General features: G+C 33.8%; 1 protein-coding gene across 1 annotated transcript in view; it reads right to left on the reverse strand.

Annotated features, from left to right (window-relative positions):
• Positions 1 to 418: 418 nt before the first annotated feature.
• Rerg (RAS like estrogen regulated growth inhibitor) overlaps positions 419 to 27780 on the reverse strand; it is a 109945-nt gene continuing 82583 nt past the window's right edge. The window contains exons 3-5 of the mRNA XM_076852700.1: positions 11680 to 11736; positions 2322 to 2395; positions 419 to 826 (exon numbers count right to left, since the gene is read on the reverse strand). Coding sequence (XP_076708815.1) covers positions 419 to 826; positions 2322 to 2395; positions 11680 to 11736 — 539 coding nt within the window. The remainder of the gene's footprint in view (positions 827 to 2321; positions 2396 to 11679; positions 11737 to 27780) is intronic.

A 27780-nucleotide genomic window follows, 5' to 3' on the forward strand; every position in this document is an offset into this window, starting at 1 on the left:
TATTTTCTGCTATCTTAGACATTTATGATGATCATTGGTAATCTTTGACAAGAAATGGAATTTAAAATTTAATTTAAAATGCCTCTGAAAAGACTAACTTGTTTAAGCAATGTGGAGATGCCAAAAAATAGCTGAATACGAGCCCAGCCATTTCTCAATTTCTGGTAGCTACATCTTCAAGCTGTAGCGGAGTGGATCCTATGCAAGCAGGAAAGGGAATAATTGTCAGCTTTGAAACTGCACAAGACACTCTAAAACCCCCAACATATGGAAGGTGGGGAATAATGAGAAGCCAGACAATTCCCATAGTCAAAACAAGGAGTGGGGTATTTCATTTCATTTTTGGAAGGAAAAAAGAAGGGCACAATTTCCAATGACCCAACCCACCTCTGCAGTGCTTCTGAAAGACCAGAGCGGCCTAACTACTGATTTTGGTGAGCATCTTGTTGATGGCCTGCTTGACATGTGTGGTGGAGCTGCGTCTCCTCGTCTTGCCCTGCACCATCCTCCGGCGACGTACCTCTCGACATAACTCATAGAAGATCTCTGTGATGTTCCCTTCTCCAGTGCAGGCAGAACACTCATAGAAAGCACATGCTAATTCTGTGGCCAGCTTCTCCCCTTCTTCTGTACTCACTTGTCTGGAGTGGTCCAAATCAGCTTTGTTTCCAACCAAGATTAAAGTCACATTCTTGGGCTTTTTGATCTCGTCTAGGATGTTCTTCAGTGGTAGCACTTCCTCAAAACTTCCTCGGTCAGTAATATCATAGACCAGCACAAAGCCTTCCCCCCATCGCATGTGCCCTTCTCTCTGAATGGTATCTTCCTGTAGGCCAAGAAAAAAACAGCAGCTCAGAAACTTGAAGGTGATCACAATGTATAGACACTGCTGATGCTGATAATAACCCCTTGATCACTTGCTTTTGTTAAATGTCTTGGTTGTCTGCCTTCCCAAGTTTACTTTCTCACTGAGTTTGGACTAGGAGCATTCCTTACTCATATCAAGATACTTCAGGCAATTGAAAAGTTTCTAACTCATAGACTAAATTTCTACTTTTAAATTTTTCTTGCTATATTCTTACTTTTATAATCACAAGAGCTATTAATAAATTATACCCTTGGTTGAGCATATTGCTATTGAGACTTTTTCTCATCACAATTGAAAATTAATAAATTAATAATAGACAAGTGGTTGTTACCCCAATATTTAGGTATCAGAATTAGAGCCAAAATTCAGCAAGATGTACCCTCTCCCTTTTTTGGTTTCTTTGTGTGTTTTAATCTCCTTTCTCATTGAAGACAATTATGGAAAGAAAGAGTCCAACTTTAAGGTGGGCCTTTGTTTCCCCCCTATGCCAATACCCCAAATATGTCACATAGTACCAATAATGATGGAAACTTATTGAAGTGATTCTTCAGGGGAAGGTATACCTATAATTTGAGAAAGCATTGCCTTTTAAGGTTCAAGTGGTTTCTGGAGGCTGTGGCCTCTCTCAGTAGGCTCAGAGTGTAAAGGTCAGAGCATAAGGAGGTGGAGATGATAAGTAAATGTGTGAAATTTATTTCAAGAACATTTCATGGATTAAACTCTTCAATTCAAGTCTTGTTGGAGCCACAGATTATTGACAAAGGACCATGGAAAACTCCAGTTTCTTAACTCATCCCACTGGTCATTTCTATACAAAGATATGAAAAATTGTGCTCTATATGTGTAATAAGAATTGTAATGCATTCCGCTCTCATGTATTTAAAAAACTAAAATCAATTTTTAAAAAGCATTAAACCTATCTATGAATCATTTCATCATTTCAGATCAAACTGACCTCAAATTAGATTTACAAAGAAAATATTTCAGGAGAGAGTTCCAAAATAAAGCATTTTGAAGCATACAGTCAAATTTATATATGGCCAGAGAAGTCAATATATACTATATACTTTCTCTTAAAGGGTTACCTTGCATATTAGCATATAAAACCTCTGCAAACTGTCAGTAAAGGCACTTGTTTAAGTATATCTAAGCATTTCAAAATACATTTGACCATGAAAACTTCTTATTATCCTGCTAAGCCACCAAACAGGTGGGAGATTCCAACCTGGACAATATATGAATATTACAGTATTTTCAAAACCTTCTTGAAGCACAGGGAAGTTTACATAAACATTATACACAGGCTCCTAGAAATGTGTTAACATATAAAATTGTAGAAATAAGTTTTTAGTTATGCAAAAGTTACTTGAATGACATGCCTCAATTTTGTGCACATTATGCTTGCATTTTTTTTATCTGATGCAGAAAATATTTTAGTTCAATTTCTATTCACCTGACCAGCAGTATCAAGGATCTCCATGGAAACAACTTCGTCATCGATGGTTGCTTGGTGTCGGTAGGTTGATTCTGAGAGAATGAGCAAATAAAGAAGACAAACAGGTAAATAAATACAAGATTTAATTTGATCCTTAAAATGAGAAATTAGGCATGGAACAGCATATCTGTCTTGTAGTACAGGGGATTGTGCAGGCTAGAGAAGCAAAGAATTAATGTGCAAGAATGTAGCATCTTTGTACTCACAGAGCTCCAGCATAATTTCTAATGAGCCACTACTTCAGGGCATAGAATGTGGGAGCTCTCTTTGTTTCTTTGATCCTCTGCTCCTCTTAAGGTTCCATTTTATTCCATTTTGAGGTCATTTCTCTATAGTGCTCTTCCTATCTCAATAAACTGAGGCTTCTATTTTCTAGAATGACAAGGTGGTTTTCCACAAAATGGATTTGGTCATGATGCCCCTAAATGTCCAGTTTCTGTAAAGCTCTGTTAATTTATTTTCCTAACAAAGTTACATACAATCAGAAACTAATATTTTCTTTCTAAACCTCAACCCAATAGATATTAGAAGGAGGTGGCTAGATCTTACCAAATGATGTAAAACATGGCAAACACTTGGGGCAGCAATAGACAGGTGGGACCCCGTGTTGGTAGTTGACAAGGAACAGTAACCCAAATTAAAGGAGGGCTGGGAAGCTTGGAAGAGAAAAGGAACAATGCCGATTTCTCTCATTTGTGTTGCCTTTTCAAAGCAGGATACAGTAGCTACTCAGTATCAGCTGAGGTGGGTCAAGAGCAGAGTGGTACCCAAGCTGTGAGGGGGGGTGAAGAGAACTTAGCAGGTGTAAGAAGATTAGGTAAGCTTGAATGTAACCCTCATCACATAAGTGAAAACCAAAGGTAAAAACCAAGCGCTCTATAGGAAAACTAGAACCACTGAAATAAAGGAATCAGTAAATAATTGGCAGCTGATGAAAATCAGAAGGAGGAAATCTCCCAGGAAGTCTCAGGAAGTGATAATAAGAAGTGATAATAAGAAAACTGGAAGCTGAAAACTTAATAGGAAGTATGGTCAATACAATTAGAAATTCCGTTCTTTATAAAATAAACCTCAAAGACAGAAGAACAAAATACACAGAGATGTGGAAATATTCAAAGTTGTAATGACTAAGAATTTCCCTGGATGAGAGTCATTGAAACACTTCAGATCAGAATGACTAATGGAATACGTGAGGAAAAAGTTTTCAATCTAAATTTCAGTGAAATTTAAGATATAAATGGAAAAGAAAAAAAAATCTAAAGAGATTTAGAGAATAAAAGCTCTTCACCTACAAAAGGATATGACTCAAATTTGACATTGGACTTCTTAGCAGTGACACTGGATTTATGACATCTATGGCATAAAAGAAAATAACAAAACTATACCAAAAGCAGTCCACAGTTACAATTCTATGTGACTCTAATATATCAGGGTGGAGGTGAGAAGACCTGGGAGGCAGGTGTGAGTAAACACACTTATTTCAGAAGACAATAAAATATAGAAAAAGTGAGCTAAATATTCAACTCAATAAAGCAAAAAAAAAAAAAAAAGGAAAAGAGAATAATTTTTAAAAGATATACAAAATATCATGAGAGAAAAAGTATAACCTTTTATGAGAAATTATTCTGACTCCATTAACTAGTAGTAGGAAAGTAACAAGAATAAAACAAAATAATAATATATATTTGAACATAGATTCAAAAATTATAAATAAAATATTATCCAATTGAGTTCAACAGGTTTAATAAATATATTATGAAAATAGCATTTATTTCAGGAATGAAAATAGTGTTTAAATATTATCAACATAATTTCATACATTAATGAACTAAAAAAGACAAATCACATGACTGACTCTATCAAGAAGTAAAATACTTTCCTCCCTATATCTCATTATCAATTTAAGATTTTTAAAAATATTCAGAAAACTAATAATAAAAGGAATTCCCTGACATGAAAAATGTTGCATATAAAACCTCACAGAACACATAAAATAAATGAACTAAGTATACAGGTCTTCAAACTCTTAAGCAAGGAAAGTATGTGCTATACAAAAATATAATCCAACATGGACTACAAACACTGGATAATTCTTTTTTTTTTTTTTTGTGGTGCTGGAATTGAACCCAGTGCTTTGCACATGTGAAGCAAGCACTCTACCAACTGAGCTATATCCCATTGTAAGGCATTCTGCTGTCATATAAAACAAATTAAAATAAAAATACACACAAAATTTAAAAAAAACACTAGACAGTATAAGATAGGAAAAAATAAATAAGAGACATAAGTGTAATGGGAATCCACTTTATGCTTTGGGTACAAACCTTGATGCTTGATCAGGATTGACTTATTTTAAACCTGTCATGATTGTTTTTCCTTTTCTTCCTCTTCTCCTTACCCTCCCTAACAGTGGGGGAAAGGGAAATGAGATGAACATTTTTCTTGTCCCAAGCTAAGCTGTCATGTCCTTTACTGCCTGGAAGAATGTCACTGCCCACAAGAACAAACAAACTCTAGACAGGGGAACTGGAACAATGGCTTTCTCAAGGACAGCAGATTGACACTAATTAATTCTATCTACTCATAATATTTGGATCCCAACCTTTTATTCCTCCTTTAAAATCCCTGCATTCCCTCTAGCAGGGAGAATCACAGCTTCTGGGACAGGAGTCCTCTGCTTCTCCTTTGCTAGCAAAACAACAAAACTTTTTTCTTTATATCAAAACTTGTTCTCATTTTGGATTGGAAATGGAAACAAGGACTGAGCTTTCAGTATCATAAGGGTGGGAAAGGAATTTAAAGATCAAGCCTATGAATTTGAGGTCTATACAGAATGAATCACCTAAAATTCTTCTATATCAGCAAAAACCACATAGGAAATATAAATGACAAGTAACCATTCCCAAGAGCAGTAAAATAAATGACAATATCTAAGAAACAATAAAGAACAAGCACAACCAGCAAAGTTCAGAATTTCATGAAAAGGCCCCAAAGATACTCAAATAAATAGGAAAATTGCCAAGAAAAGGGCATGAGCAACAATTTTTAAAAGATGTTAAACTTCCCTCAGAGTGATCTCAAATTTAATGCAATTCAAACTCAAAGTCTGGTCAGACTTTTTGAGGAACTAAATAAGCTTATCTAAAATGATGTAATGCAAAGTAAATAATACTACCCCAAACCGTGTGGTACTAGTGTCAGAATGTGCAAATTCATAAAGCCTTAAATAGATGCTCATTTATATAGGAATTTAGTATATGACTGAGGTGGCGCCACAAACTACAGTGTGGGGGGGAAGAATACATTGTTCCATAGATGGTAGTGGGAACAACCAATAAAGAATAGGTCACTCTATGGACCCCCTGGAGCATACACTAAAAGTAAATCCAGATGGATTAAATATTTAAATCAACTAGACTTGAAAAGTAAACTTAAAACAATAATAAATTTTAAATATGAAAACACACACAAAACCATCTAAAAATAAACAAGTTGACTATATTTAAAAAATTTATGCAATACAAAATAAGCTAAAACCTGGAGAAAGTATTTGCCACATCAAAACCCAGAATTGACAAATACCTAAACTATAGAGGAGCATTTAGAAATTAAAAATTAAAAAGATGGATGAGGAGAAAATAAATATAGGCAAAATATACAAAGAGGAAATTTGCAGAGGAGAAAGACCAAGTGTATATAAAATGATGCTGTACCTGGTTACTTATCAGAGGGAAGCTTATAAAATTATATTACAACCATAGGGGAGGCCCAAATTAGAAAGTTAGATAATGAAATGCTTGGTTAGATTCTAGAGAGGTTTCCATATATCAGCAATTGGAGTGACTGGCTCAGCATTTTGGAGGGCAATTTAACAATATTAAATATGCATATACCCTAAGATCCTGCAATACAATAAAACATGTAAATTTAAATGAATAGACAAAAATGTATTTTTTATAGATATAATAGCACAAACTGAATGTTTGAACAAAAATTGTTCTCAATGCTTTATTTATGTTAACTCATTTACTCTTCACAAACATCTCATAAAGTGTTTATTACTATTAGCTCCATTTTAGAAAAAGAAACTGAGACATAACAGGAGTAAATAATTTGCTGAAGGCCACAAAGGTGATAAGTGGTAGTAGTCAGATTTTGGACCAGGAAGACTGGCTTTGGAGTGGCTTTGGAATGTAATAGAAAACCTACATTTAGTATTAAACACACTAGAATATACTTATGGGAAAGAGGAGCACAAGGGTGTCAGAATAAGGTATACAGGGACAAATAAAACAATAATATAAAGGCTTCATATATACAAGAATGGCAAAGTGCAATGAAAAGAGAATTTAACTAACATAATTACTATCTTGATCAAACTACATAAATGACCAACCAACCAAGCAAAAGTTTCTGCTTCCACAGGGATAGGCTATGAACAAGTGCTCCTATTATTATTATTATCATTATTATTATTATTTTGTCTATCTACCTTTCTTCCATTTCATCCACTATTTTGCAGCATTTTGACCATAATTTTACCATAAATATAAATTCCTACCCAAAATACAAACTGTAGAAAGGAAGCTGAGTGAAGTAGCATGAACTTAGCCTCAAACATAACGTATGTGCCATCTGCACTGTGCCATGATGGTTACCACAGGCATGTACCTTGCCATAGTATTTTCCAAAAGTAGTATTTTAAAATGAGATTAGGTGAATTTTGTACTATTTTAATTCTCCTAGAACTTGCAATCTGTACACAGTATGAATGCTGATTCTCAGTTCTAGAATATTCCATTCCTATCATGAGAGATTATTAGTTTTGTATGATGGAATGCTCTAAAATTCCGTTTACAGCAGCTACTTGTCTCTAACTGTTCTCTCAATGATCCCCTTCTTCCATCTTTGGTGCCCAAGCTCAGGGAGAAGTCTGGGCAGCGTCACACGCCCTTTGGTTTTCGGCTTCACTGTTCTTTATACTGACTTTCCTTTTCAAAAGACTGGCATCAGCCCTGGAGCCTGGAAAACAGAATTCTGGGCTCTAGTCCATCTTTTTTTGCACCAAAAATTGTCTGAGAGACAGGGCAAATTTTCTCTGTTGCTTCCATGATAAATAGGATATGTATTTCAACCACAGAAGGCCGCAGCAGGGGGGCAAATAGGATAGAATGAAAATTGTATGAAGTCCTGTGACTCTTTGGCTGTTTGTTATTGAAACAAAAAGGATGAAATGCAGGAAATGAGAGAATGTCTGCCACAGGCTTAGCAGTGGGTGGCAGTGGGGATTTCATCTAAGACCAATACCAGTTTCACACCATTTTGAACATATTTTCTTTAAGTGTCTTTCATTAGGAACCCATTTTCTCTATATGTGAAACTCTGAAAGTACTTGCCACAGAGTCGAAACAATGTACGTGTATGTGCTAGCTTCTCTGAGATAGTTTTGAAAAAATGCACCAAGTTATTTTTTTTTTTTTTTGTAATAAATGCTGATGTTCATTTTAAAACACATGAGAAAATGTGAATGTGTCTGGATGGTGAACAGACTTTTTATTTTCTTCCTACTAACAAAAATGATAATTTGAGTCTCTGTTTTTATTTTTTATTTTTGAAGGGTAGGGGATTATTGTTTAGGAGGTACTTCTAAAATGAATCAAAATGTTGTTTACTGTAAAACAAATATTAGCTTCAAAATGGATTTAGGCATATTAAAAAATCTTAGTTTCACTGTGTATGTGAGATATATGATTTAAAACCTGCATTCAGTCACATTTTTATAAGTAGAAGTATATTTTGTATACTCCGAGAGGAGTTGGTGCTCAAAGGGATGTTGAGTGTGGTTAACTCTTACAGTAACTTAGTTGGTACTTTTTTTTTTTTTTTTTCCAAATTTCAGCACCTTAGTATGGACACTAAGCAGCACAGAAACAACAGCAGTTAATAATGTTATTTATTTTGGAGTGGAAATTGCATTGACTTCAGTTCTACTGCTGGTCTGACTAAGTAATCTTGGATAAAAATTTACTTCTTTGGACCTGCTTCCTTATTTGTCAAAGAACAGTCTCCAAGTTCCCTGCAGTGCTGTATTATATAGTGCTCTGAGTTGGCTGAGCACTTCTGCTTTGGTATCCAGTTGAGAGAATTTGTTCTGGGTGTGTATCTCTCTTTGTATAAATCTTTCCAAGCAGAAGGAGCTGTAAGGCAGGCAACAAGAACCACATAGGGAATCCAAATACCAGTGGGTCTGAATCCTACCCTTTGACTAAGCAGATACAGAGAGCCTCCATCCATTCAAACACAATGCAATGTGCCTCCTATGCACCAGCATAGAAGTGTGTGTACCAAGATGCAGTCTCTCTCCAATCTAAATGCCTCCAACACACATGCAAACACATATGCGCACACACACACACACACACACACACACACTCACTCACTCACTCATGGGCACATATACAATTGAAGACAATCTAAGCCTCTGTTTGTATTCTCTTCTATGACTCACATTCTTAGAGGGCAATTTAGCTATTGGAGGTAGAAATTCAGTTCTTGGTTGAGATTGTACAATATGGATTCTGTTTGTCTACAACCGGAATATTGCAGCCATCCCCATTTAGGGGTTTTCTTGGTTAGATGGGCCACATCCCAAATATTGAGTGGTGGTTTGTTCATAAACAATTACTGGCCTTTGACAAAGATTTTATTGGTCTGCTGTGAAATGCAAAAAAAAAAAAAAAAAAAAAAAAAAAAAAGGGGAAACTAAAATCATTCAATGAAAAGGATTAAATGGTTTATTTATTTTTTTTTAAAAAAAAAACTCCCATTTTTGTGAAACAGAAGTTTAAATATGTGTAGATTTAGTTCCCTTCACTTTCTACCCCTTACATCTCTAATTGAAATTCTTATGATAGACCCTCTTCATAAAAAATCGAAACAAAATAAAACAAAAACGAACAAACAAAAGCCAGTGGGCTTGACATCTAGAAGTTTGGGACTACTACAGTAGCAAGCAATTTCTTTCTAGAATTATTTTGTAACAGTAAATATTGAAGTTTTGTTAATATGTAGAATGGTATTTATGGGTTCCAACTACATGGAGCAACAATTCTGTTACAAGTTTAAAATGCTGTCCCTTGTTTCTGAGAAAGACACTGAATTCGGAATGCAAGACTGTTTTTTCCCCTAGCTATGTCAGTTTGCTTTGTAATATAGCCATTGCTGTTGGTGGTTGTCTTGGACTTTTAAAATAGCCATGACTTCAACAAAGGATCTGGTCTTCTCTATAGTATTGTGAAGTTAAGCCCAGGAAATGCTAATTTCTCTTGAATCAAATGAACTGGAGTCTCCGTTATGGGAGAACATTAGTGGTTTCTAGTGGTGTGCACACCCACACAAATCCCAGTCTCCAGAGTGAAATCTAAAGGAAACCATCATCTGGGAGTGAGTCATGCACCTGTTACTCCTGAAGTCCTAGGACAGAGCGCTCTTGTTGCTTAGCAGCCACAGTACTCTCCTAGCAGAGCTGAGCGAGGGCACTCAGAGAAATCTCGCCATTCTCATTGATGAAGCCTGCATTGCCAGCAATGGAAGCAGGCTGGTTCTATTAATAGCAGTTGTTTTTCAGAATGAATAAAACAAAAGGAAAATGGTCCACCTAAGACTAATTAAAAATAATAGTGTTAGTTACTGGAACATATTCAGAGCAAGAGCAAAAAATGATTATGAGATCCTTTTTAGAGCATTTCATCTTCATTGAGATGTGTGAGAATAAAAAATAATTAGTATTTTTTAAAACTCCTATAGATCATTGAGATTCTCAGATAATCTCTGTAAACTTATATAAATAATGAAAATATAAGAAGACAACAGGTATCTACTTAAGTGAAGAAAACAATTAAAAAATAAATTTTAAAAAATCAGGTGCATTCTTAGATCCAAATAGATAATCTTAAATTTAGTGTGTCTATATTTAAAAAATATGTTGAAAACTTTTGATGAACAAAATATTTAAAAGAAAAATCCTAGAAGAAGAATAAATGCAGAGAGATATGTTAGGTTAAAAACTTGAATAGCATAAAGATATGAATCTTCTAAAAATAATTTATAGTTTTATTGCAATTCCAATCAAAATCATATCATATTATGACAGTTTTGAAAACTGACCTGAAAAAAATACACTGGAGAAAGTAGCCAAGATGATTTTATAAAACACAGTAAGGAAATAAAATTACTTAGTAATGCTGAGTAGTAAAATATTGCATACAAATATCAAGAGTGTAGTATTGAATGTGATGTGAAAAGCGAATCTAAATTGTGTCCTATCATAAATGATTTACTACATGAAGACAATACTGAAAGTAATGTGGGAAAGATAGGAGTTATTTAACTATGGGAAAATTGCTCAAATATTTGGAAAAAAATGTTTGGTCTTCACCTTGTACTTCTCATTCAAGTAAGTACTGAATAGACTTAAAAATTAAATATTAAAAACAAACTGCAGAAGCATTCATTATTTCCTGTTCAGTCCTCCTTTACAGCATTATCTGATATATATCTATTTACTTACTGATTCTTTTCTTTACTGGACTGTTAGCAGGAAAAAAAAAACAGAGGTTTTTTTTCTTTTTCTTCTTTTTGCCAATGAATTTATCTGCAGTATCTGAACATGACTGACACACAGAAGGCAGTTCATAAATATTTGTCAAATGAATGAAGGAAAATAATAAGGCACAAGAGAGATAGAAGGCTCCCCTTTAAGCTGAGCATATGTAACCTTGGAGTGACAACAAAAACCAAACCAAAACAAAAGAGCTCAGAAATAGTCTGCCCACACTTTATGCATAAACATGGTTGTTACTTTCAAGATCCACAGACCACACATTTTGCATCTTTATTTAGACACATTTTAGTCTGATTCATAGGAGAGAAGAATTGGTGGGAGGACATAGTTCATTCTTACACTTTCCCCAAATTGGTATTTAGAACTTTGGGTTTTCTGTTAAACTGCCTTCAGCTTGCCATTCTACCCCACACCAAATTTGCTTTGCCTGTTTTTTTCTCCCATTGGAGTGGGGCTCTTTTTTGATGGGGGGGCATCATATTGCCACTTCCTTGTGTCTTAGGTTTAACTTAGTCTCTTCATTTTCACGTTAAAATCTTGCAGGGTTCTAAGCATATACAACATGAAACACAGCTCTTGCCTCTTAGAGAGATTCTTTGCATGATATGATAACTATCCCACTTCCAAAGCAGCTGCAAGGGGCTTTAAAATGTCATAATGGAAGATGATAGAAGGAAACAAAATTTGACCTACCGAGGGTGGGATCATATTCCCAGATGAATCGTTTGGTCAGAAATCTCACTACAAGAGCTGTGGGGGGGAGAAAAGAACAGCATGTCAATCAAATTTGCATGTTTGATAGAGTTCTTAATCTTCTAAAGAAAGGGAAAAGGTTTATACAACTTTATATGCATTTAATATTTCTGTAGTGTATATAATCCCAATAAATTTATGTTTATTTGAATACTTTTTCAATTTCATATTGAGGCCTAAAACTGAAATCATGTTTTAATGTGTTTATTATGCATTAATCAACAGCTTAGATGTGTACCTTCAGTCAAAGGGTTAAAAACAAAAATATCACCATGTGACAATGCTCATCATACAAAATTTTTAGGAATACAATGATTTCAGGTAAAAAGAATCAAAATAGAGGTGTCCAAAGTTTAAATACCAATAAAGAGTGAACAAAATTATGTCGTTTGCAGGAAAATGGATGGAACTAAGAGAGCACACAGTTAAGGGAAATAAGCCAGACTCAGAAAGGCAGTATCATGTGGTTTCTCTCTTTCCTCTGAAAGCTAGAGGAAAAAGATGATAGATAGATAGATAGATAGATAGATAGATAGATAGATGCATACATACATACATAAAAATAGATCTCTCCAGGCATATGGCACATGCATGTAATCCCAGATGTTTGGGAGATTGAGACAGGAGAATTTAAAGTTCAGGGTCAGCCTCAGCAATGTAGCTAGGGCCTAAGCAACTCAGTGAGACACTGTCTCAAAAAAAAAAAAAAAAAAAAAAAAAAAAAAACGGGTTTAGGATGTAGCTCCGTGGTTTAGTGTCCCTGGGGCTTAATCCCTAGTACCAATACATACATACTATGAAAGTAGAAGGGAGACCAATACAGTAGGGGAAAGTGGATAGAAGGGAGGGGAGTATTGAGGAGTGAAATTGATCCAATTATATTATATGCATATACTAATATGCCAGAATGAAATCCACTATTCTGTAGAGTTAATATGTACCAATAAAAGAAAGATTGACAATCATGAGTTAGAATCATAAGTTTTATTATAATGGAAAGATCACAAGCTAGTATTGTAGATTATAAAAACACAGATATTCAAAATTAAGAATTCTGAAGATTCATTAAAGCTCCTCCAAAATAACATTGATGAAATACAGTCAGAGCCACGTCTGGAACTGTGCTAAGCACTTTACATGAAGGAATGTCTCAAACCTCATTCCACCCCCGAGGCAGGTACTATGTCCCATTTTTTTAGATAAGGAAACTGAGGCTCTGAGAGGCTAATTCAGGTGCACTCATCTAACTAGTTAGTGTCTGAGTCAGGATTTGAATTCAGGAAATTTGTTTACAATGATTATAATGTATCCATTGTATCCAACTGATTTTAAATCCTAGGTCACCTGAATCATATTTCACTGGAATATGGGTTGGAGAAAAAATTCGGAGTATATGGACTCTATTGTCCTTAAAAATTGATGGGACATATGCTGAACATTTTCCTATACTTGTATTAGAGTTGATTAATACTGGTTGTTAATACTAGGAAAGATTGCAAAGGGGTCATCACAGATGCTTTGAATATGGACTTAAAACATTGGATCCTTTTTCTAGAAACATGTACATACAATTTGGCATGAAATTACAACAGACTTTCAAGCCCTCTGAAGACCCTTGATGGTCTCCCTGGGATTCCACTGACCTTAACTAAAGAATCAATGTCTATCATTTTCTAGTTTTAAAATATTGGTTATTAGTGCATTTTTATTTTTACTGAAATGCCTTGAATGTAGTAGCCAGAAGATACTCTTGAAGAAATAATACTAATTAGTTGAAGATTATTGCCATTCTTTGTCTATTGTCACTTTTAGGAATAACAGGGTTTTTGTCTGCTACCCTAGTGTCTCATGTGGGAGATGACAGTGAAAACTGAAATGAGGACTTTATAAAAGAGACCATAGCCACTGGAGACTAAAAGTAGCAGTGTCCTTTCTAATTACAGACTGTGAGGCTGGATTTGAGCTGAATCTCTGCAGAGCCTAAAGTAGCAAGGCCACTGACCCTATAATCCTTCCCACAGTGAGCCTATCTGTGGTTTGATCTGCAATGTTCACAGTCTGTTGCTGTCCATTCTCTGGAGACTGGGATTTTAATTTTTTTTTAATATATGAAGTAGTAAGTACAGACAGATTTTTTTTCTCTTTTTAAAATTAGCAGTGTTAGTAAACATAACTGCCCATGGGATTCAAAGAGTTTCATCTTTTGTTAGAATATGTAATTTTAACTATGAAGGCTGTAACCTAGAGAAAATAATTGTTTGTCATCTTTAAGAAAGGAGATATCAAAATTAACTAATTTTCTTTTTTAAAAAAACATTTTTTAGTTGTTGATAGATGTTTATTTTATTTATTTAGATGCAGTGCTAAGAATTGAATCCAGTGCCTTACACATGCCAGGCAAGTGCGCTACCACTGAGCCACAGCCTCAGCCACCAAATTAACTAATTTTCATATAACTGAAATTGGAAGTTCTCCCATTCCAAAATCATTGAAATGCTAATCATTTCTCAATCTTTCTGAAATGTATTAGGCACTTGCTTTTCAAAATAAAATATACTGAACATAATTACATCATTTTTAAATATCTGGATCTGGTTAAGAATCTTGATTAGTGGCCTGTGCAGTTATGCAGCAATACTTTTGTGAAGTGGATGAAGCAAAATAAATCCAGAGTGCTAGGGCTTTCAAAGTTTTAAAGCTTTTGAATGTGCATATATAATTTTATTCTTCCTTCACATATTACATCTGTCTTCTTTGGCTACAGCCACTGAAACCACCTCTAATAAACTACCTGTTCTTCTCTGTTGTTATTTTATTATGTCATAAATTGATGAGCCACATTTAAAAACTTGTTACAATTTTGTATAACACAGGAGGAAACTAGCTCTGGGGTTAGGTCAGTAAGAACATGGCTTCTATGCAACATGGAGTCATAGTGTTTGTTGCTGAAAAAGTTGTTCCTACCGACTTCTGAGTTATTGGCTCCATTTTTACAACATAACCAGAAAGGCTAATCCAGGTAATCCCCATAAATATTTTCAAGTATTCTTTTAAAAGAGACACATGTGAATAATTATTTTTAATAATATAATCATGCATTTCAGAAAATCTATTTCAAATATGTTTTAAAGACACTGAAAAATTGACATATTAGCTATGCAGTCTTTGAAGATATGATTTCATGTCTTATAGGTTACTTATAGAAAAGAGAAATGCATTTATTTTTAAGTTCTTCAAAATTGTTTCAATTTAAAACTATTAAAGAATAAAAATAATAATTTTACATCTGTGGACATGATGTCTTTTCAAGGTTTTATTATTACTTAAATCGTGTCTGAGGTCCTTAGGTGACATTTCACCATTTACTGGTGTGATCATCAAACATCATCAGTATTGTTTATTCCCAATTTTTATTTTAAGTTTACTACGGAACATGGTAGCCATGTGCAATGTATCCTTCTGTCTCACCTCCTCAGCCACTGAGGCTCCCATTGTCTGTTCTCACCGTTAGCACCCAGTTACTTCCTCAGCAGCTCTGCTTCTCCCGACCCTCACAACCCCTTAGACTACTGTTGACAAAGCAGCCAAAGATTCTGTCAAAACATAAATCATCTCATGATATATCTTCACTCTCAATTCTCCCTGACCTTGTGGCTTTATCCAAATCCTTATGGAGTGCTTTCTCCATGCTGTGTTTTGCTCTAAGCATTTGGAATAATCCAAAGATCCCTGACCTTATGGGGCTACTGCTACTACTACAGCCACTACCAATGATGAGAGAAATAAAGCGACCAAGATGATTCTATATCATTATTTTTATCATTATGCTTGATTTCCTCTTTGTTATTTTTTTCATTCTTTTATTTGTTCATATTAGTTATACATTACATTAGGAATCATTTCATCATAAATATTTAGAATATAATTTGCTTTAATTCAGTCTTCAGTTTTTCCCTCCATACTCTCGCATTCTCCCTCCCCTTGTTTCCTTTATTCCATTCTACTTATCTTTCTGTTATTTATTTACAGTTTTTTTAAAACAAATTAGTGTCTCATAAATATACACAAGATTCACTGTAGTATATTCATATATGTACATAGAAAACTTAGGTCAGATTCATTCCACTCCTTTTCCTTTATCTCATCCCTCTTCCCTCGCCCTCAATCCACTTCTGCTACTCTAGTGATCATCATTCTCCTCCTCCTCCTCCTTCTCCTCCTCCTCCTCCTTCTTCTTCTTCTTTTGGGGGGCGGGTACTGGGGATTAAAGGAAGGACATTCAACCACTGAGCCACATCTCCATCCCTATTTTGTATTTTATTTAGAGACAGGGTCTCACTGAGTTGCTTAGCACCTTGCTGTTGCTGAGGCTGGCTTTGAACTCATGATTCTCCTGCCTCAGCCTCTGGAGCCACTGGGATTATAGGCATGTGCCACCACTTAACTCTTTGTTCTATTTTGATGGAATCCCCCAGTCATTTGTTTTCTCTCTTATTTATTTTAGACTAGCCTTTTCATATCAGAGAAAACATTCAAACTTTGACTTTCTGGGTCTGGCTTATTTCACTTAACATGATAGTCACCAATTCCATTTGAATAATTTCTTCTTTATTGCTGAGTAATAATCCATTGAGGATATAAATACATTTTCTTATCCATTCATCTGTTGAAGGGTACTTAGTCTGGTTCCATAGCTTGGCTATTATAAATTATGCTGCTATAAACATTGATGTGTCTATATCCCTATAGCATGCTGAGTTTAGATCTTTTGGATATATACTGAGGAGTGGGATAGTTGGGTCATATGGTGGTTACATTCTTAGTAAAAAAGGCACCATACTGCTTTTCAGAGTGGTTGCACCAATTTGCAGTCCCAACAAAAACATGAAAGTGTATCTTTTCCCCAAATCCTTGCCAACATGGTAGACTAAAAACTACTTATTGAATAGATTAAAAAGATGTATCAGTTTATGCCACAGATTACTCACCTTTAACAGTTAAAGAAGCAGAAGAAAAATTAACACAAAAGAGCTCACATTAGAACCATGCCATCTCTCCATCTTTCCATAACTATTTTCTTGAAAGGTTATAAGAATATATAATTGAAATCCTTTATCGTAGCTATTCTATGATCCTTACACAAATTATAATTCTATTTTTTATTAAAATGATTATTATAAAAAGTGGTCTAATTTTCTTTTGAATTCACACCCTCTCTTTCCCAACCATGCTGGGCAAAGTTTTTGTTTTGAGTTAAATGATGACGTTGATCATCTTAACTTCCACCACAAGTCTGATATAAAGTCTTTTTCTCCTGAGTTTTAAGGTTTGACCTGTTTGGTTTGTTACAGTTAATTCCCTGTATTCTAAAATTATTTTTTTCTTCTCCACTGCCTTGAAAACCCATACTTTTCTAGTAAATATGTTAAACATATCTAATGACAAGCTTAAGGAGGAATATTTTCCTCCTTTTGCTTAATTTATAACCTACTTGGATAACTCTTCATCACGTGTGATTCATTTTTAGTATTACTAGACTATAAATTTCCTTATTAATGAAAGTTTGTTTCCAGTAGAACGGAAAATTCAGTATGGAGAACTTAATCCAAGGAAATATTTTTAAAAGTCAATGTCATAAATCAGGGGGATGATATTCTATTCATAAGTAGAGCTAACGGGCAAAATTGCTACATTAAAATACCCATGCTATTTTAAAGATTAACAAATTTGCACTGGTTACTCAGAATATTCTTGATGTGATTATAATGATGAGAGAAGCATCACAAGTGCCAATTTTAAAGATCAAAATAATATGCTTAAATTAAAATTGATTAGATATGTTCTGTAAATAAATATGTTAGAAAGAAATAAGTTTTTCATGGTAAATTAAAACTTACACTGATATTCTTACATTCTAAAAAAAAAGTTAAAAGCCATACTTCAGAGAGATATAGACAGAATTTTCAGATGATAACTTTTAGGATAATACTCTAAAATTCTGTTGTGCCATTAGTTTTCACTTATATAGTTTATGAAATAATGTGATTAGCAATGTATACTTTAGCAAAAATTACTTGCTAAACATCTGGGATTGTTTTTCTCTCTATTGGCATATGACAAATCTATCCCCAAACACAGTGCACACAATGATAAGTGCTTATTTTAAGGCAGAGAAAAAACTAGCATGCACTTACGGAGTTATGGTCAGTAGTTGGTGGTATTAGAGAAATTAAGTTGGAAGTGTTTACAATGGACAGGTCACATTTTTTAAAAGAGAAAAAGAATTTTTGTTTCAATGAGGAACATTTCAAGAAACACAACTCATAATCTGGTCATCATTAATACCGTCTGAATTTTGCTATAATTCTTGTAACACACATAAAATGAAAACTCTTGGTTTAATTTAAACTATAAGTCAGTGCTTTTCAATTCTTAACTTATATAATAATGAAAAGTTATTATGGACCTATATTGAGTAATTTATATTCTTTGTATTTTGTAAACTATGAGACCTTCATTTGAAAAAACAAAACAAAAAAAAACAGTTTTAAGTTGTAAGACCAGGTAACTTTAAAATACTTTTTAATGGACAATTCTGTCCATTAAGACAAGTCTGTCATAGTTTTAAATATTCTGTGAAAAATAAGAAAATTTTTTTTCTATATAAAATGCAGGCAAACATGAATAATACTAATATAACCATAGTCTGTTAGGGTTTGGGGTAAATACAGCTACTACTTATTTTCTCAAGTATCTTTCTCATTTTAATTTACAACCAGATTTCTCAATTTTTAATAAATAGAAATATTGAAACTTAAAAACTGCACGAAGATATTATTAAAAACTTACATAATATTCTAAGTGTGAAACTTTTCAAAATCAGGATGCATTCAGGAAAAAGAGTGTCTTCTTCCTTGCCTCTTCTTCTTTTTCATTTTATTATAGTAATTGCTTGACCTTAATACCAACAAAAACCCCATAAAGCAATGGTATGTATTACCAAGCCCACACAGGTTGCAAAATCAACACTCAATCTCTTTCAGTTTGAATTTTATGACCTATACTTAAAGTGCCATAATAAATAAAGCAAGCATTAAAAATAATGAAAGAGAGAAAGATGAGAAGGTTTAATATCACTTGGGAATTGTTTATTCACATCACTGAACACAACCTTAATTTCAAAATACTGTAAAATTTATAACAGGAAAAAATTTTAAATTAATGCAGTGATGTTACTATCATCCACCATCATTTACTGAGTGTCCACTATTAGGTCAGACATTGTGCTAGATATCTGCATATATTTCATTACTTTCCATTACCTTATAGTATGAAATATATAAATATGGATATGGATGACTATCAATGTAGAGATTAAAACTGAAATTATTTATATTTTTGCCTAAAATACAAACCTACTCTTTCAGGCCTCAAAATCCACAGTCTTTCAGTGTATCACCCTAACTCAGTGCAATCCCCTCTTATCACAGATGAGGAATTTAGAACCAGAGACCTTAGGGGTCTTATTGGTGCTCTATTATCATTAAACCCTTAATGTGAAAAAGTTCACAAGGAATGTTACATATGGCTTATACATTTTTATACACATACACACAGGTATTCTTCCATTTTGAAAAAAGACACATTGTCTTACTCAGCATTCTTTTTGTTACAAAAGCAAAGAATAAAAACCCTGCTAAACATAAAGTCCAAATTATCTCTCAAAAAAGTGCAAAAATCAATAGCTGCAAAATAAGTCAATCCCCAAAAAACAAAGGCCAAATGTTTTCTCTGATATGTGGATGCTAATTTACAACAAGGCTGGGAAGACTTGGGGAGTGAAAGAAAGGAGGGGAGGGGAAATGGGAATAGAAGGATAGAAGTATGAAACAGATATTATTAACTATATTATGTTCCATATATTACATATATGTACATATACATATGACTGCATAACTGATGTGATTCTACAAGATGTACAATCAGAAAAATAAGAAATTATACCCCATTTATGTATGATATATCAAAGTGCATAAAAACATTCTAATGTCATGTATAACTAATTAAAACAAGTTAAGAGAAAATCAATAGCTTTCCTATATGACAACAATGAATCTGCTGAGAAAGGAATCAGGAAAATAATTCCATTTACCATATCCTCAAAAAAAAATACTTAGGAATAAATCTAACTAAGGAGGTGAAAGACCTCCACAGTGAAAACCACTGAATATTAAAGAAATAAATTTCTTCAGAAGACAGAAAGCCCTCCCCTGTTCATGGATAGGCAGAAAATAAATATTGTTAAAATGGCCATATTACCAAACATAATACACAGATTATTATCAATTACTATTATTATTATTATTATCATCATCATCATTATTATCATCAATGCAATCCTCATTAAAATACCAATGACAATCTTCATAGAACTAGAAAAAAACAGTCCTAAAATTCATTTGGAAGTATAAAAGACTCAGAATAGCCAAAGCAATTCTAAGCCAAAAAAAGCCATGCTGAAGGCATCATAATACCAGACTTCAAATTATACTAAAAAGCTATAGTAACATGATACTGGCATAAAAACAGACACATAGACCAATGGTACAGAATAGAAGCTGCAGACACAAATTTACAAATCAACATTTACTTTGTTCTCCCCAGAAGTGCCAAAAACCTTGGAGAAAAGATTTGTCTTTTCAACAAATGGTGCTGGGAAAACTAGTTATCCATATGTAGAAGAATGAAACTAGACCCTTAGCTCTCACCCTGCACAAAAAGCAACTCAAAATGGATCAAAGACCTAGAAATTAGACCAGAAACTATGCAACTCCTACAAGAAAATGTAGGGTCAACACTGTAGTAAAGGAAATAACTTTCTCAAAGGACCCCTAACGCTGAGGAAATAATGCCAGGAGCTAATAAATGAGATGACATCAAATTAAAAAGCATCTACACAGCAAAGGAAACAATTAGAATGTGAAGAGATAACCTGTAGAATTGGAGAAAATCTTTGCTATCTACTCTTGACAGAGAAACATCTAGAATATATAAAGCACTTAGAGCTGGGGTTGTGGCTCAGCGGTAGTGTTCTTGCCTAGCATGTGTGAGGCGCTGGGTTCGATCCTCAGCATCACATAACAATAAATAAAATCAAAAGTATTGTGTCCAACTACAACTAAAAATTATTTTTTAAAAAAAGAGCTCAAAAATATGATACCAAAAATCAAGTAGCCCAATTAATAAATGGGAAAACAAATTAAACAGTCATTTCTCAAAAGAAGAAATACAAATGGTTAACAGAAACATGAAAAAATGTTCAAAATTGTTAGAAATGAGGAAAATGCAAATCAAAACAACTGAGAGTTCATCTCATACCAGTTAGGATGGTAATGATCAAGAATATAAATAATATTAAATACTGGAAAGGATGTGAGAAAAAGGAATACTTTTACTGTTCGTGGGACTATAAATTAATATAATCACTCTGGAGATCAGTATGGAAATCTGAAAAGACTAGACATGGAAGCATCATATGACCCAGCTGATATTTATCCTGAGGAATTAAATTGAGCACAGTGTAGCAATTTGTGCATATCCATGTCCACCATATAACCCAAATATTCTACTTCTTGGCATTTATCCTAAAGAATTAAAATCAACGTGCTACGGAGATTCATGCATACCATATCAATAATGGCACAATCTGCAACAGCCAAGTTATGGAACCAGCCTAGGTGTACCCATTGATGGATGAATGGATAAAGAAAATGTGGTATGTATACCCAATGGAGTTTTAGTTGGCTACAAAGAAAAATGAAATGATTTGTAGGAAAATGGATAGAACTAGAGACCATTATGTTGAATAAAATAAGTTAAACTCAGAAGGTGAAGGGTCATAGGTTTCCTCTCATATGTGGCAGCTAGATAGGAAGAAAGAAAAGAAAGGTGGGAGCAGATCTCAAGAAAATCAGAGGAAGATCAGTAGAAGAAAGAGCAGGAAAGTAGTAGGAGGTAGGGAGAGAAGAAGAAATACTGGGGAATGATATTGGCTAAATTATATTGTTAAATTATATATAGTATGCATATATAAATTCCATCAGCATGTACAACTATAAAAAGTGACAAATCAGGGAAGAAATAACCACTGAATATGGAATTTTTTGTAGGATCCATATAAGTAAAATAATATTAAAAATAAATGTATAGTCTAAAAAATGATTTTCTAGAGGTAAACTTCTAAACATTTACTTTTACTGTCTCACTATTGAATATGACAATAATAATTTACCATTATTAATTTAGTGATATTATTGATAATAAATTATTAGTAAACTTTAATAAAAATATTATTTGAAATATAGTACAAAATCACTATATACTTGGGGTGCAACATAAATCCCTTTGGGCTGATTTTGTTTAACTTGGCCCTCTTAAAATTCCAAATAAACTCATACTTAGTTAACATATTGGTAGGTAATATAGAATAAAACTAAATCAAGTAAAGGAGAAAATATACTAGAATACAATAGACTCATACATAATGTTACTCTTCACCAGATAGTACCTCTATCCGTAGTAAGTGATGAGGTATATTTTCCCCTTTGAAGTTTCCCCTGGCCTTGCCATGTGAGTAACTGCTCCTTCTGTGACATGGAATTGTCACTCATTTCATCTCTGTTACAGAAGGCATACACCTATTTTGTAAATATTCTTTTATATTACTGTATGTCTTACCCATTATAAATGATCTGAGGTCTGAGATTAAATCTTACTGATCTTTATCTTCATCGTTGTCATAAGTGGCTGATAAATCATATATGCCCAATATACATTTGATAAATGAATGAGGAAACATTTAAAATGTGAATAAATTATTTGGTTCCAATTTTACTATTTTACTGGGGTCTGTATTCTGGAGTGTTTATATTGTTTGAAAACCATGGTCTTTAAAGTGGAATTTCTATTTCTTGAAAATATATCAACCATTTCTCAGGTTCAATGTCTGGTTGAGATACTCATCTGGTCTGCCTGCCAGAAAAAACACAAAACAAGAAGACCCCCTACATTAGATTTGTGAACAGTTTCTTGGGGAATTAATTTTGTGAAGCAAAGTACCTATTTATTAATCATATTAGCTATTGGATTACAGTGTATATTCTCTTGGTAAATTCCATTAGGTAGGTTTTAGTTGTTTGAAATAAAAACACTAATGGAATGTTAAATAGCCAAAGGGGAGTTAGGTATATATTGTATACTGACTACAAACTTATTTATTTCTCAAGAAAACTCTGAAAAGAAGAAATTAATGTTCCTACTTTACACATAAGAAACCTGAGTAAAAAAAAAAAAAATGAATACACTTGTCTATGCTTAGAGAGCAGTTAAATGACAGAACTGAAATTGAACCCAGCTTTATTTACCTTAAAACACAAGCTTTTTCCAATACACAATATTTACCTCTATATGTTAACATTTCTATGAATACAATTTAATTCTGCATGGTTGAACTTGTTTTTCCTTGTGAGCATATATCCCATGGAGAAGCATGCTTTGAGAAAAGAATTTTTAGTTCGTGACTAGAGTTCTTCTTTAACAGAGAAAATATCCATGACCAGAGCCATGGCAACACAGAATAGGAATTTCAAGAAAGGAAAGGGAAACTTTAAGATAAATAAAACTTTTTTTTTTCTCTTCAAAAAGTCTTTAAGAAGGCAGCACATGAGGAAAATAAGAAATATACAAAATGATGTAGATATAAAGTAGTATGTGATAAGCAACTGTCTAATTAGTAGTTTCCTTAGTCATTAAGAAGTTCATTTTATCAAAAAAAATAACAAAAAATTAGAATTTTAGGAACCATTTTGGCAATGAGAAAGACAGCAAAGAAAATCAGATATACTTTCTATTTTTGAGGAGTTTTTGGTCCCTTTTCATGTCCCAGGAAAAATAAAAAGATGTGTGAGTAATTTGGAGTACAATCTAATAATCTAAATCCTGCCTTGAGGCCTAGCATTCTTCTTGTAAGGACTGGGTAAATGAAGGAAAGCCAGATGCAGGGTGGAGTAGGTGGGCACTCATTTTAATGCCTCAGAGGGAGGAAATTTGTGTTTTTTGTAGGAGAAAATATGATAGATAAAATCGTAATAGCACTTTCTGAAGTGTCAACTCTATGTTCCAGTTTAGAGGCAGCAAACTTGTATTCTTTCATACTTTATGCCTGGGTCTTTTTTCAACCATTCCTTATGTACAAATTTTTCCTTTCAATAGTCCTTCCTCTCTTTTTTGTAACTGTTCTGGCCTCCTCCAGAAAACTTGGGCTATTGTGCCCTGGGGGAAGAGTGAACCCAGAAGATCCCAGCATTGAGCTCTTAGCTAGTCAGCCCTGTGGGGGCCAGAACAGCTCTTTGAAGCTTTGGCTTGTTGGAGAGGCTGAGAGCAAGAATATCCCAGTTTGAAACCTCAGAATCCTTCATGAAAGGAAACTGAAAGCCCTTTCTGAATGAGCTATGCTAAAAGGAAATGGAAATGAACTGGATTAGAGACGGGATGTCAAAAATATCAAACTAAACCAAACCAAACCAGAACAACAGTAACAACAAAAAACCAGAAACCAAAAACAACAACAACCACAACAAAATCAGGTTTTAGACATATTTATAGATAACTGAATTTAACATTTTTAAAATTTCTAGTAAGATCTCCTTTCTTTCTCTTCTCCACATATGTGAATTTCACATGCATTCATTTAATTAATAAATAGTTATTGAGCTCTGTGCAAAATGCCAAAGAAAGCAAGACTTAGAAGATTCAACAGGCAAGATATTCAAAATGACTTCATATTAGAGCTAAATGGTGAGCTCAGCTTTGGATGAATTGAAGCTCGGTAATTTAGGAAAAGCAGTTCAAGCAGAGAACAATCCTGTTCAAAGGCCTAGACAAAAGAGAGCCTCATTGAGCTAGGAATCACATGGGGTTTGGGGTAGGTAGAGTAGTATGTGGTGGAGGTATGTTTGGGCAGGTTGTAAGATTTTTTGAGCCCAGAATATGTAGGAACTTGTATGTCACATTGAGGAGCTTGGATTTTACTCTGATTTATGAACAGATAAGAGGTTCTGAGTAGGAGGACCACTGGGTTTGATCTGGTCCAGAAATTTTAATTGATTTGATATGGAGATTGAGGGAAAAGGATTAAAGTTAGCATTCCATATGGAATAAGTCTGGAGGTAGAGGTATTATTTGAAGGAGAATGTAATGAGGAAATGAGTTAAAAGCAAGTGATATTGAACTTGAATGTGTTGAGCCTAAGATATTAATGAAAACATTAGGAGAGAATTACCATTCATCCATTCTTTATCATTTCATTCATCCGTACATCTATCATACATTCAACATGTATATACTGACTGTCTATCATGCACCAGGCACTTGCAGGTGATGTTCTATGGGCAGCAGACATTACACCCTGTAGCTGAAAAGAGTGATCCTTGCCAGAGTGCCACCTTCTAGTGGGTTTTAAATGTAATGGGTATGGTTGAGATATCCCAAATAAACATTGTAAAGTAAAAGAAGAGGAATTAGTCCAGCACTCTCAAGGTTGCCTCCCTTGCTTCCTATGTTTCCTTCCACCTAAACTCCTCAAAGTTAATAGATCAGTCAGGGTGCACAAATATTTTTATATAGGTGTACTTTCTGAAGAAGCCCCATCCTCCACCCCTTATCTCACCTTCCTCATTGTGCTACTCCCCATGAAGGTCAAAATAAGCTGACATTAAAAGCCCTTAAGCCCCATAAAAAATAGACATTGAGCAATTGAATGGAAATGCAAAATGAATGCAATATAAAAATGCATGCTTTATGCTGCCAGAAGTTAAAATGAGAAGTAAATTAGTTCCAGATGGGGTCTGAGGATTGCTTTTAAATTACTGTGTTTGTTTAAGCATGAAAATTTTGACTTATTCTGCATTCTGACAAAAATGCCACTCTGAGAAAGAGTTATAGAATAAATGTAAGTTCTATGTGCAAGACACTTCTTAGGAATATATGGTGCAATCTCTAAGAATTATTAGGAAACACTTTTGTTTCTAAAAATCTTGCTGAAGTGTCTAGCTTCAGTACATCTCAAGTCTTGAAAATTGAATTATTTGCTATGGAAATAGTAAGTCAAATGTTAATTTGATGCTGGCAACTGGCTTTTAAGATGACAACTTAAAGATTTAAAAAAAAACCCGGCAGAACCATGGCTTATAATTCCTGACATGTTTGGCGATGCTTACAAAGAATGTAAAATCAAGAAAAAGTTTTAATATTAAATATACAAATCAACTTGAATTGATTTTTTATATGATTGAATGATAATAGTTTCTTACAGAATTTTTGTTGAAAGGAGAAACAAGAGGAAATCAATTTGGAATGTGGTAATCAGCTGCTTTGGTTTTATCTTTGTATCCTAAAGTTTAATAAATCAAAAGCTATGAGTTTCATGTCTAAGATTTCAAGCTAGTTTCATATAAATTGAAAATTATTATTGCCTTAATTTAAGAGTGACAAATAAAAATGAAATTATTGAATTCCCCAAGCCAGTACTTTTAATTTTACAATTTATAGTTTGTAATATATGTCTCTTAAAAATAACATTTCATTCCAAGACATCATGTCTTTACAGGATTGTCTGTTAAGTATTAAGTATTTTTTTAAGTTATCAAGGGATTTAATTATAAATTTGAATTTTTAATCTTTGCTTCTTTTGAAAGACGGAATACATATGGTGTTAATGTCTAAAAATTTTTTCCTATGCTTTTATTACTAGAGCATATGAGAAATTGACAGATGGAAACATTCAGATTTTATTGTGGACATAAAAGTGATTCAGAATGACTAAGTGTCCCAAGGAAGCAGAGGAATATCTGGTGTAATTCTCACTGAGTCGCCTCTTCGACTCAGTCTCTGGATCTTACAAGCTACTCTGCTCATGCAAGTCCTTTTTCTCCAGCCAGATCTTGCTTCCTATCAATGTGGGCACATACAGTTTAATAGACTGTGCCTACAGACTCTATTTGAGGTCATAACCTCTGGCAATAGGAAATCTCCATTTTCAACCCCATAAAAAGACATGGAATGTATGAAAAACTAGAACCTGGCAAAACAAGGGTGTAGGTGAGAGGTAGTACAGGTGAGTGGGCTAGAAAAGTACCTACATGATGAAGAGTTTAGAAGCCAGGCCAAAATTTCCAATTGTTCTTGAAATGATGAGAAGCCATTATAAGCAGAAAGACATGATCTTTGTTTTAGTTTATACAGGTCACTGCTATTTTACTGCTGAGATGAACTGGGGGATGTGGATACTACTGGAAATAGAAGGACTAGTTAAGAAGCTCTCCCAGCACTACTAAAGGAAAAGTGCTAAAACTGAACAGCTTTCCCTTCACTTCTGCCATTAGTAAATGTGCTGAATCATAACTAGAAAAAATGTGCAGGCTTTTAAACTAGCTTCCTTCATTTTGCAACACACACTTAAGGCTCATCCGTGTCATTTCCTGGCTTGATGGTTTATTTCTTTTTATTTCTGATTATTCCACTCTCTGTTAGTTAACCAATAAATAACTTACTTGAAGAATGTCTTAGTTGCTGTCAATTTGGGATCAATACATTTTGGTGATAAAATATTCATATATAGATATTTCTGTAGACATCAATCATCAGATTGGGTAAATATTTAGGAGCACAAGTACTAGCTTAGATAAAACTAGCTTTAGATTTATAAGAAATTATGAAAATGTTTTACAATGAGGCTGTACTATTTTACATTTCCACCGGTAATGAACAAGACATCCTTGGCAGCATTAAAATATAATAACATTGTAAGTTTGTTTTATTTTTAGCTATTCTAGTACATTTTTTCTTTGACTTGCAGTTATCTAATGAAAACTGATACTGGGAATCTTTTCTTATAATTATTTATCATTTGTATATCTTCTTTGGGAAAGTGTCTGCTAGATCTTTTGCTCATAAAAAAATAAAGAAAAGAAAAGAAAAAACAAC

The sequence above is a fragment of the Callospermophilus lateralis genome, chromosome 4, assembly GCF_048772815.1.
Source record: "Callospermophilus lateralis isolate mCalLat2 chromosome 4, mCalLat2.hap1, whole genome shotgun sequence".
NCBI lineage: Eukaryota > Metazoa > Chordata > Mammalia > Rodentia > Sciuridae > Callospermophilus > Callospermophilus lateralis.